At 38.3% G+C, this 13350-nt stretch overlaps 1 protein-coding gene across 1 annotated transcript; it reads right to left on the reverse strand.

Moving 5' to 3' along the window:
- Nucleotides 1–10698: 10698 nt before the first annotated feature.
- On the reverse strand, nt 10699–11656 carry LOC133245256 (olfactory receptor 10J1-like). The gene has a single exon (XM_061413194.1). It carries the CDS (start codon nt 11626–11628, stop codon nt 10699–10701), a length of 930 nt encoding a protein of 309 aa, XP_061269178.1. The 5' UTR covers nt 11629–11656.
- Between the last annotated feature and the right edge of the window lie 1694 nt (nt 11657–13350).

Genomic DNA, 13350 nt, shown 5'->3' on the forward strand with positions numbered 1-13350 from the left:
TCTCTATGTCTTGGGGATGATTTTGACCATCACCGCCTGTACAGTGTTACAAACCTTTGTCCATAGTTCTTCAGGCACTCTGTTTTACAGATGTAATCCCTTGAGTCTATTTGTCACTTCCAGTGTATAATCATATGGGACTTGATTTAGACCATACCTGTATGGCCTAGTGGTTTTCCCTACTTTCTTCAATTTAAGTCTAAATTTTGCAATACGGATTTCATTATCTGAGCCACAGTTAGTCCCTGGTCTTGTTTTTACTGACTGTATCTCCATCTAGAGTTTCTCCATCTTTGGCTACAAAGAATATAGTCAGCCTGATTTTGGTGTTGACCATCTGGTGATGTTCGTGTGTAGAGTTGTCTCTTGTGGTGTTGGAAGAGGGTGTTTGCTATGACCAGTGCATTTTCTTGGCAAAACTCTGTTAGCCTTTGCCCTGCTTCATTTTGTACTCCAGGGCCAAACTTGCCTGTTACTTCAGGTATCTCTTAACTTCCTACTTTTACATTCCAGTCCCTTATAATGAAAGGACTTTTTTTTTTTTTGGTGTTAGTTCTAGAAGGTCTTGTAGGTCTTCATAGAACCATTCAACTTCAGCTTCTTTGGCATTAGTGGTTGAGGCATAGACTTGGATTACTGTGATAAACATTCAAAGATAAACATGTCTGAAATGACATACTAAAGTCCCCTATGATGAAAAGGACATCTTTTTTTGTCGTTGTTAGTCCTAAAAGGTCTTGTAGGTCTCCATAGAACCATTCAACTTTAGCTTCTTTCACATTAGTGGTTGAGGCATAGACTTGGATTACTGTGATATTGAATGGTTTTTCTTGGAAACAAACAGAGATCATTCTGTCGTTTTTGAGATTGCACCCAAGTACTGCATTTCAGACTCTTTTGTTGACTCTGTGGACTACTCTATTTCTTCTAAGGGATTCTTGCCCACTATAGTAGATATAATGGTCATCTGAATGAAATTCTCCCATTTCTGTCCATTGTAGTTTACTGATTCCTAAAATGTTGTTGCTCACTCTTGCCATCTCCTGTTTGACCACTTCCAATTTACCTTGATTCATGGACCTAACATTCCAGATTTCTATGCAATATTGTTCTTTAGAGCATCAAACTTTACTTTCACCACCAGACACATCCACAACTTTTTGTTTATTCTGCTTTGACTCAGTCAAATGCATCAAATAGGAGCAGAAAAGAGGTGTGAACAAAATATATCCATCTTGTCTTTTATCCTTACTATGTGTATACATTTTTGTCTTTTTCCTGGATTTAGTTGAAATGCTCAAATCTTTTGTCAATATTTATGCTGTTTGGTGCCTACTTATGATAGGTGCTTAAAAGTTAAAAGAATTTCTTTTTTAGTCTTAGTTTGGTAAGAGTGTTTCTGATTAATTGGATGTTGGATTTATATTTAATGTTTTGTGTTTTTCATCTTTTGAAGTAATCCTATGAATTTAATGATTTAATTTGTTAATATGATCAATTATTCTGATAGATTATTTAGCATTTAATCATCCTAGCACTCCTGGTCTAAACTCAACTTGGACATGCTGAGTTTCTTCAAACTGTGGATTCCTTTTGTTAAGATTTTATGTAGAATATTTGCTCTTATCTGTCAGCAATGTTGGTGTTTAATTTTGTGTTTTTCACTGCCTGTTTCTGGTTTGATACAAAATTTTTGAAGCTAGTGGTTTCATGATTTGAGTTTGGAAGATTCTCCTCTTTTTTTTAATTAAACTTGAAAGAATCTGCATATTTTCTTTTTTTTTCTTTTTATTTATTTTATTTTTTAACTTTACAATATTGTACTGGTTTGCCATATATCAACATGAATCCACCACAGGTATACATGTGTTCCCCATCCTGAACCCTCTTCCCTCCTCCCTCCCCATACCATCCCTCTGGGTCGTCCCAGTGCACCAGCCCCAAGCATCCAGTATCGTGCATCGAACCTGGACTAGCGACTCATTTCATATATATTATACATGTTTCAATGCCATTCTCCCATAAATGTTTGGTCTCATGTCTTTCTCTTCAACAGGAGTAGAAGGTGTATTGTGATTAAATTTTTGTTTTTGACTGTTGGCCTGTTTATTTTTCTGATTATTCTCAGGCCAAGGTTAATTTATATTCTATTAAAATTATGTATTTAGACTATGTTTTAAAAAAATTATTGATCTAAAGTTTTTCCTGCAATTATCTTAGTTTTAAAATTTTTATTTGTATCCCTAGTTATATATATATATGTCTTTATTTTATTTGTGGTTTTACTTAGGTAGTTCTTTTATCATTTGCTCCTTATTATATACACCTAAACTTTTATTTTCAAGACCTAATTTATTTTTCTTATTTTTATTATAGTTGATTTATAGTATTACATTAGTATCAAGTGTGTACAAAGTAGTAATTCAGTATGTGAATCACTGTATTGATTTATCTTCAATACTCATATATTATCCTCTTATTTCACTCCTGTTTGTCTTCTTGTTCTGTTTTTGAAGACATTCCATCAAATTTCTCTTGCCACTCTCATATTTAATTTTTTATTTCAGCTAATATATTTTTAATTTGTGAAATCTGTTTTTGCTTCTCAGAACATACCTTTTATACAGCACTGTTTTTGTTTCTCTGATAAAGTATTTTGTTGTGTCCTTCTGAAAATGTTCAGTAAGTATCTTTGGAAAGATCTTAATATATTCCCTGCACTGTATCTGATTCTTATTCTTTTGTTGTCTGTTTATTGTGCCAATGTCTCTCTCCATGTTAGTGGTTTTACTCAAATACTTGGTGATCCTTTCAGTCAATTATGACTATGATTGAAATTTGTTTTTGTTGTTGTTGCTCAGTCACTAAGTCATGTCTGACTCTTTGCAACCCCATGGATCCCTGTCCTTCACTGTCTCCCAGAAAGTGAAAGTGAAAGTTGCTCAGTCGTGTCTGACCTTTGCAACCCCATGGCCTGTACAGTCTGTGGAATTCTCCAGGCCAGAATAATGGAGTGGTTAGTGGTTCCCTTCTCTAGTGAATCTTCCCAACCAAGGGATGGAACCCACGTCTCCTACATTGCACATGGATTCTTTACTAGCTGAGCCACAGGGAAGCCCAAGAATGTTAGAGTGGGTAACCTATCCCTTCTCCAGCAGATCTTCCTGACTCAGGAATCCAACCGGGTCTATCTTCCAGAGTTTGCTTAAATTCATGTCCATTAAGTTGGTGCTACTCTCTAACCATCTCATCCTCCGCTGCCTCCTTTTCCTTTTGCCTTCACTCTTTCCCAGCATCAGGGTCTTTTCCAGTGAGTTGGCTCTTCATGTCAGGTGGCCAAAGTATTGAATTGACATTGTATGCTTGACATACTAATAAGCTTTTTAGAAACCTTGTAGTATGTATGTGTGGTGGGATGAGATAGATTGGGTGGTGGGCTTTACTTAGTAGGGTGATAAAGCTGGGTAATATGGTAAAGCTGGCTTTATTAGGGTAAGCTTATTTTTCCAACATAGAACATTGACTTGTCCATATCTAAGTCTTTGTTCTTGAAATGCTGAGTTCCCCAAGGGAAAATCCTTCAGTTTTGAGGTGGGGAGCTCTAAGACTTATTGTCAATATCCTGTGAGGTGTGCTGATACTCTTTTACCTTTCCTTCACTTAAAAAAAAAAATTATTATTATAGCACACTCCGAACCCTACCTCATCTCTTTAACTCTCTCCAGGAGGCAATCCTTTAGCCTTCTGCTCAGGTGGAGGAAAGGTTCTAATTGTGTGATGTCTCTTAAAATTTTTCAAGCACCTCTATTTTGTTAGATTAATCATTCACTCTTAGGTTCACAAGTACTTACTACCCATTTTCCTGAATATGTCTGGCATTCTGATTGATAAATTGACATTTAGGTTGTTCTCTCTGCCTCAGGCATCTCCTGCGCATTCAATAATACATCAGCATTCTCCTGTGTGCTATGTTACATAGAAATCAATAACAACTTACTAAACTGCTTTCCAGATTTCAAAATTTTGTCACAGACATTCTTTTGCACTCGTCTCCTATTTCCTTTTGCTATGGAAGTGAGGCTATTCTTAAATGTAGTAGAGTTTTAGGAAAAAGTCAGAAATAATGCAATGTAAAATCTGTGTTTTGTCAGAATTCTCTCTACTCTGAACTCACATCTAACAGAATTTCTATAAATTTTATTTATTTGTTTTAAATTGTGGTTAGGATTAGCTGGTATGTTTAGCTTCATATTGAGCAGGAGAAGTGAGTTTAATTTTCTTAATTTATTTTATAAAAATGTTACTGCTTTTTTGCTCAACACTTCTAATATCTAGTTGTTTCTGCCTGTATTTATGTTTGCTTTTATTTCCCTAGTATTTGTTATTGCTAGACTCTGTGTCATTAGCCATGCCTCTTACTCCAAGTATTGCTCTTGTCTGGAAATCACCAATGCTGTTCTCCTATTGCCTACCTGGGAGCAAGAACTGTGGGGGAGGGCTCCTTCTCCTGGGCTAATACACCCTGTTACTTTGTCTTGGCATTTATCATTATCTTATTTTCCTCCACCTCTGAGTATGAAGCAACGTTTGTGCCACTCCTAAGTTTCAAGCCTAGATTTTCCTTTTGATTCCTACATACTTCTAAGATACCTTATCAATCCAATTGCATTTGTTGGAAGTCTCTTTTTCATGCCTCACAGTTGCTCAACATGGCTCATAATCTCTAGTCCACTATAAACTATGGACTAGATAAAAAATATTCCATTTTTTAAAGCACTGGCTATATAATCCTAATTTTAAACTTTTTTCTTTCCCTTCTCGTATTTGGTTTCAGGGTTGGGTTGGCAAGTGTGGAGAAGAGAAATGTTGTAGTTACTCATTTTATTATTGTTGCTGTTCAGTTGCTAAGTTGTGCCTGACTGTGACCCCATGGACTGCAGCGCTCCAGGTTTCCCTGTCCTTCACTGTCCCTGGCGTTTGCACCAGGCTACAGTGAACATGAAAAAAACATGTTCTTCTGTATAAAAAAACAAAGTTTCTTCTGTATAATTTTCTGAAATGTTTTTCAAAGAATCAGTATTTGCTTTTATAATCTGAAAAATGCCAATTCACATACTACTATTTTAGAATAAAAGAATAAAAAAGAAAAATAAGGGACTTTCTTCTCAGATACTTCTCAGATACTTTCTTCTCAGATATTTCAACCAGTTTGGAGCATTACTCACTCATGCATGCAGCATTCCTTATGGCATCCACATCTCCAATGTTTTTCCTCAGTTTAGTGGGTCACACCAGGAATAACCCAGAGTTCTACTTTGCTTTTGGTATTTAGTCAAAACCTGCTGCTGAATTGCTACTTTGGTTTTCAATCTCTACAAAGTTGATGGCTCAAAATCATGTATGCTATATTTTGACATCTCTGAATTTGTAGGTTAACAATGATGATGCAACAGCATAGGTTATTATTATTATTATTATCTCTAGTCAGTCTGACATCAGTACTCTGAATAAAGCAAGAGTACTGTTTGTATATTTATGCATTCAAATATACATATGTTTGAATTACATTTATGTTTTCAAATGCAGTGAATCATTCTGTGAATTACACTGAAATAGCTTTATATGCTTTACATGTTAAAATTCTATTAAGTGAAGAATATATTTTATTATTAGAAAAGTAAAATGCAAGAATAAATAATGATAATTGTGAGAGTTGTTCATTTTCTGGACAAATTTAAGAGTTTTAAGTAGTTAAATAAATAGGAAAATAATGCTTCATATAAATATTGAAATTTGTTAGTTATTAGATAGTTTTAGAAAGAACATTATATACTTATAAAGCCAAAGTTTAAATGTACAAAAAAGAATAGTGGAAATTGACTATCAGAATTCTAATATTTGTAAAATTATGTGGTGTTCTTTATTTATAATACTAAATAAAAACAACTTTTAAGTATGGTATTTTTAGCTTCTTAATTCCATTTAATCCATGAATCTTATCAAATTTTACACATGAGTTACAGCATGATTTCAAATTGTGTAGGACAATATACAGTATACATTATTTTAATACGTACCTAATAAAGAATGGAGAAGGCAATGGCACCCTACTCCAGTACTCTTGCCTGGAAAAATCCCATGGATGGAGGAGCCTGGTAGGCTGAAGTCCATGGGGTCGCTAAGAGTCGGACACGACTGAACGACTTCACTTTCACTTTTTCACTTTCATGCATTGGAGAAGGAAATGGCAACCCACTCCAGTGTTCTTGCCTGGAGAATCTCAGGGGTAGGAGAGCCTGGTGGGCTGACGTCTATGGGGTCACACAGAGTCGGACACGACTGAAGTGACTTAGCAGTAGCAGTAGCAGCAGCAGCAATAAAGAATATGAAGAAAAGAAAGTGTTAGAGAAAAATGAGATGTTACTCTCAAGATATTTTGCCCCTCTACATATCAGCTTCTTACTTGAAAAGTGAGCATCTACCGAGTACCACAAGTGTGTGTTTTAGTGACTGCTAGACAGAGTCGGACACGAATGAAGTGACTTAGCAGCAGCAGCAGCAGACCCACTCCGTACTCTTGCCTGGAAAATCCCATGGACGGAGGAGCCTAGTAGGCTGCAGTCCATGGGGTCGCTAAGAGTCGGGCACGACTGAGCAACTTCACTTTCACTTTTCACTTTCCACTTTCATGCTTTGGAGAAGGAAATGGCAAGCCACTCCACTGTTCTTGCCTGGAGGATCCCAGGGACAGAGGAGCCTGGTGGGCTGCTGTCTATGGGGTCGCACAGAGTCAGACACGACTGAAGTGACTTAGCAGCAGCAGCAGCAGAGTAATCTAGCAGCTACGATGAAGACTAAATGTCCTTTCTCTGAAGTGTCAAGTGTTTAAATATGATTACCAAATATTTAATAATAAAATTTCAATGTTATTAAGTTTTCAAACAGCATTTTAATTTTATTTCACTATCCCAGATACACAATCTAATGATGTTAGGCTGAGGCATTGGCTTCAGTTGAATATTTTAACTTTCAATTATTGAGTATTTGGTCAAAATACATTGTAGATGCTCCTCTCTGCACTAATATTACTTAAATAAAATGAAATAGGACGGATCAAGCTAGAATGAAAACATCAGAATGCACTGCCTGTAGTAAGGGTAAGTATTGTTTGTCAATGTTTCATTTGTATGTGAATACACACAGACACAGAGAAGATGTGTACGTGCATACTGGCTTATGTTACAATATGCATTTCCTATTGGGAGTCATCGTGGATCATGGTAAAGAGTTTGAATTTCACTGAATGAAGAGGGAAAGTTTTTGATGTAGAGCAAGATAGGCATTAAATTGCTAATGAAAGATAGTAATACAGAGTTTAGAAGGGTTTTTTTGTTTTTTTAATGAGACCTGCACATTTAAGCAAGAATACAACAGTATTAGAACTTAAATAGAAGTGGGAGGAAAGTAGAAGTCCAAAAATTAATTAGTGAAATAATATAAAATGGCCTGGAAAAATTGGAAAGGTAAGAATATAGGGATAATGTTAGCCAATAATAATAGGGATAATGATGTATTATATTAACTTCCTATGGTTACCACAACAATTCCACTTTGTTAATTCTACTCTAGTTGATTTTTTCAATAGCCTAATGGGAAAGATGGTTGACATTGATAACCTCCATTCTTTCAATAGCCTAATGGGAAAGATGGTTGACATTGATAACCTCCTATCATAGATAAGGAAAGATTTCCTTACTACCTTAGGAATACATAGTTGGGAAAGTTATACATAGTTGGGAAAGTTATACGTAGTTGGGAAAGTTATACATAGTTGGGAAAGTTAAGGTGTGTCTTAAATTCAAGTCTCAAGATTTTGTGTTCTTCCCAACAAAGGAGACCAGTTGAGAAATGAAGGGTGGAGCCCATATGTCTGGGGAAACTAAGTACAGCAATCACTTACTGTACTCATGAGCTCTCTGAAGCGCTGTACCAGGCTAAATGACTGGGATGTGTCTGGAAGGTGAATCATCCAGAAGCAGAATTCCCCTCATTATTCTCCAGGATGTCTAAGGAAAGAGAATCGACCCTGAACCAGGACTAGGGATTAAATTGATAGCATGCAGACAGAAAGGCAGAATCATAAATATCTGTGGTTTGTACACAGTACTATATTTAAAATGGATAACTGACAAGAAGCTACTGTATAGCACATGGAACTCTGCTCATTGTTATGTGGCAGCCTGGATGGGAGGGGAGTTTGGAGGAGAATGGATACATGTATGTTTATGGCTGAGTCCCTTCACTGTTTACCTGAAACTATCACAACATTGTTAATTGACTATATTCCAATACAAAATAAAAAGTTAAAGAAAAAAAATCTCTGTAGCAGTATCCTCCTCAGATGGATGACACTGAACTCTCTGATATAATTAGAAGTTTACAGAGATTATATTGCTTTTCTTACTCCAATAATAAAGAGAATATTTGTCCCTGATTTGTCATTTACAAAGGATTTTCACACTTACTGTCTCATATGTTTGTCAGGAGAAACTGACATGTTTTGTAGATGAAACATCTACAAAATGTTATTTGTTTTATCTACATGTTTTGCAGAGAAAACTTAGGCTTAGAGAAGCTAAATAAAGATTCAAGTATATGAGGTGAATAAAAAGTAAAGCCAGGACTCAGAATGCAGTCTTTTTCTTACAGTGCTTATGTTACAATGAATACACTTTGCCCTGCTGGCCTCCAAGCACTACTTGCTACTATTTTCAGTAGCTAACTTTGCAGATACAGATTATTATTAGTAAACTTGAATGGACAGAGCAACATTTTTGAAGCTACAGTCTAAAATTGAAAAGTATTTACTGAGTGAGAGAGGCCATTAACAAACAGTGGGTAACCTTATTTTTGGGTTCTCTTGGATTCCACCATGCTGCTGCTGCTGCTGCTAAGTTGCTTCAGTCATGTCCGACTCTGTGCGACCCCATAGACGGCAGCCCACCAGGTTCCCCCATCCCTGGGATTCTCCAGGCAAGAACACTGGAGTGGGTTGCCGTTTCCTTCTCCAATGCATGAAAGTGAAAAGTGAAAGTCAAGTCGCTCAGTCGTATCTGACTCTTAGCGACCCCATGGACTGCAGCCTACCAGGCTCCTCTGTCCATGGGATTTTCCAGGCAAGAATATTGGAGTGGGTCGCCATTGCCTTCTCCAGGATTCCACCATAAATTTTGAAAAATGCTCAGATGTGGGTAAGATTGAACCACAATGGGCTATTTATGAAATTATAATATTTGAACATAGTCCTAATTTTTGAGATTATTAATAACATGAAGGAGAACACAGCCTCTGAAAATGCCACTGCTTGGTACAACTCAAACATTAAACTGTCCAGCTAATGAAGACTTCATCTGGTTATGACATCACTCATTCATTTCAAGCTTTCATTTCTAAAGACATTATAGGAAATGCTCGCTCTATAATAATGTATGTGCAAGTTTGGAGGTAGGAGAGTGAGGGGGTGATTTCTTCATTAGAAAGTTCATGAAAGGGACATCCTTTTAGTTTGGTGTTTTAAAAGGAGTACACTTTGGTTGAATAGGCACTAAGGGTGGCAGTAAGGGATTTCCGTGAAGTGACAGTAAGCTGTAGAAACACACGCGAATATGAAATAGAAAGAGAGAAGTCACAAGACACTAGGTGTTCTGCGTGGAACTGGATGACAGGCTCGTGCAGGGGCACTGGAAGTGAAGGTTACTAGTGAAAGATGGCATATTAATGCAGATCCTGGGGGTCTGAAACGATAGGGTTGATGGTTTAAATCTTTTTCTTTTACCATACGACACTTTCCTTACATCCACTTCTTTCCAGTCCTCTCACCTGACTAATCCTTTCTGTAGATTCTCTCTTGTCCTCCCATTCCCTATCCACTTTTACCCATTCTGCAAGCATCTCCAAAGGCAATACTATTTTTTTTTAACTGAGTGAACTATTTACACATGTTATCACCAACAATCCTTGTGCATTCTTGAAATATAAATGCCAATATGATTACTTGGTGCTACTTCTTTAATTAAATTATCAAGGAATTTTAATCATTTTCCAAAAATATTTCTCTTACATATTCCTGAAAACTTAAGTTCCAGGTTGGCCATATACATGAAAAAGATCTAGACTTCAGGAGTTGGTAAATTATATAGATGTTTATTATCACTGACGGCTATTTATTTATGGTGTTTAAGATGCAAGGAACTTGAATTGTCCACAAAACAATGACTTCAATTGGATGTTAAGCCTTTGTAACTCTAAATGGATAAAAGGGAGCTTCATGTCGAAAAAGAGTGTTATAGAATGTATTTAAAGGTTTAGTACTGCCTTGAAGCAGCCTCCCCTCATTAATCCTTTCTACTATCTTGATCTCATTCTGTCCTAGGTTATGCATACAATCCGTGTACTTCCCCATATCAAGTTATTACTCTTATATTGATCCTCCATACCATCTATGCTGTCTTGTCAGGGGCAGGCTTGCTTGTACTTTGGAGCCCCTTTCTCCAGGGCCTGGATTTATAATCCTTTTATCTCTTCTACCCAACCACTGCATGGTAGGCTCCAGAATTTTCACTCTAGGTGCTGTTCACTGCTTTACTTTCTCTTCCCTATAGAATCTTCCAAGACCCTCTTTGTAACAGGCCCATCTTATCAGGAAAGCTTCCTGCCAATGGCCCGGAGCAGAGCATCCTTGGCCTCTTTGTTCCTCAGGGTGTACACCACAGGGTTCAGTAGTGGGGTGATGACAGTGTAGGTCACTGAGATCAGCTGATCCTCATCCTTGCTGTTCTCTGACTTGGGCTTGAGGTAGGCAATGGAGGCACAGCCATAGTGGACAATGACCACAGTGAGGTGGGAGGCGCAGGTGGCAAAGGCCTTCTTCCGACCTTCAGCTGAGGCAATTTTAAGGATGGTGGAGATGATGAGGATATAGGAAATGAAAACCAATCCCATGGGAACCAGAATCACCAGGACACTGATGATCAAAGTCAGGATCTCATTGACAGTCGTGTCAATGCAGGAGAGCTTCATCACAGGCCAGATGTCACAGAAGAAGTGGGCCACCTTTGTGGCACAGAAGGGTAACCTGAATACAGACGTCACCTGTGTCATGGCCACAATCAGCCCGATGCTGCAGGCCCCCCACACCAGCTGGATGCACACCCTCCTGTTCATGATAACTGTGTACCTCAAGGGATGGCAAATGGCCACATAGCGGTCGTAGCCCATCGCAGTGAGCAGGAAGCAGTTGTTGATGGCCAAAGTGATGAAGAAGAACATCTGAGTGGCACAACCTGCCAAAGAAATGGACTGACTCAGGCCTACAAGGTTGCAGAGCATCTTGGGTATAATGATGACTGTGTACACAGTCTCGGAAGCTGACAGCATGCCGAGGAAGAAATACATGGGGGTGTGGAGGTGACGGTCAAGGCTGATGATGGCCACAGTGATGATATTGCCTGCCAGGGTTAACATGTACAGTGCAAAAAACACGATAAAGAGGGTGAACTGGTGCTCACAGAAGCTGGAGAAACCCTGAAGAGTAAACTCACTCACCAGAGTGTGATTCTTTTTCTTCATTAAGTCATATATGGTATCTAAGAAAGTAAAAAAAAAATTCTATAAGGAACCTAGTTGGTTGATTTCTGTTATTAGTAGACTGGGCAGATTCTTTTGGTCAATCTGCTTCAGGTTTCTGCTGATTTATAGCCACACTCATGCTCATTTCTTTTGGGAATAAACAAAGAAGAAATGTTCTTTACTCACTAAAGTGTGTGGCTTTTAGAGTCAAATGGTTTAGACTCATATCCTACTTCTATCACACACTAACTTATATTGGGCAAAGAATTAATGTATCTAAGACCAATTTCCTTACCTTTATATTAATACAGTGGTGATAACAATATCACAGAACTGTTGGTAGAAACATTTTAAACTAAGTATCATACTTAGAATTTGAACAATTATTGAATCCATTCAAGTTCAACAGTGTCAGGCAGAGCTCTAGGCTTCATGTATGCTCCATGTCCGACTCTTTGCGACCCCATAGACTATAGCCCAACAGGGTCCTCTGTGCATGGAATTTCCCAAGCAAGAATACCAGAGCCGGTTGCCACTTCCTTCTGTAGGAGATCTTCCTGACCCAGGGATCGAATCCACAACTCTTGCACTGGTGGTCGGATTCTTTGGGGCTTCCCTACTGACTCAGATGGTAAAGAATTTGCACGCAATTCGGGACACCCAGGTTCTATCCTTGGGAATCCCCTGGAGAAGGGAATGGCAACCCACTCCAGTATTCTTGCTTACAGAATCCCATGGACAGAGGATCCTCGAAGGCTACAGTCCATGGGGGTCACAAAGAGTTGGACAGGACTGAGTGATTAACACTGGGAACACTGGTGCCACCTGGGAAGCCCCTCTAGGCTCTGTAGATACCTCCTAATTCCTAAGTGTCTAGGGTTTAAGACAGAGGTCGTGTCACTATGGTTTACACACTGCCTTTTCATTTCAGTCTTTCAACTCCGAGTACTATTCCTCTCAGCTTTGGTCCTACACTACTCTTCCCTAGACACTGCTCAGTTTTCAAAGCTACACAAAGCTCATGACCTCTGTAAAATCCTTTCTCTCTCTCTCTTCCCTCCCTCTCTCCCTCTCCCCAGATCCATGTCCTTGTATCTGTAGGACATGTGTATACTAGTTCTTCTGTGTTGAAAGAACTATAGTGCCTATGTGATTACACAACATGTTCACAAGCATTATTTAATTTCATCACCATCTGGTGGAGCAGGGAGGGCAAGAATTATTGTTTCTCTTCAGAAGGAGAGACTGAGGATCAGCTGTACTCAGGAAATTGTCTGTGGACACACAGATGTCAAAGGATGAAAATCAATATTTGAATACACGTCTTGTGATCCTGTGTCCATTGTTCCTTCTACTACAAAATTGTATCACAGAACTTGCCCCCATCATGGCTGCATTATACAGTCTTTGAGAGTAGGGTCCATGTATTCCAACTCTGTGTTGCTAGTGTGTCCACTGCGATGTAGGGCACAAGTGTTCGCTGGTGGAATCATTACAGGTCACTGGTCCATCAAACAAATCGCCTCTTAGGAAACAGAGTGCTAGGCTACCATAGTGAGGTCTTCTTCAAAGAAGAGGAGTATTCAGTGTTTATAACACCTGTCTCCTTGTTCTTCTGTCTATGCCCATGAGAGCAACAAACGACTAATGAACTAGGCGAAGTTTTGACACTGGAATTATAACTAGAAGGAAGCCTGACTCTGTGAACATCTAATTGGAAAA

The sequence above is a fragment of the Bos javanicus genome, chromosome 3 (assembly GCF_032452875.1).
Source record: "Bos javanicus breed banteng chromosome 3, ARS-OSU_banteng_1.0, whole genome shotgun sequence".
NCBI classification, from domain to species: domain Eukaryota; kingdom Metazoa; phylum Chordata; class Mammalia; order Artiodactyla; family Bovidae; genus Bos; species Bos javanicus.

Coding starts and splice junctions, on each gene's coding strand:
- LOC133245256 (XM_061413194.1), bottom strand. CDS start 11,628: ATGAAGAAAAAGAATCACACTCTGGTGAGTGAGTTTACTCTTCAGGGT.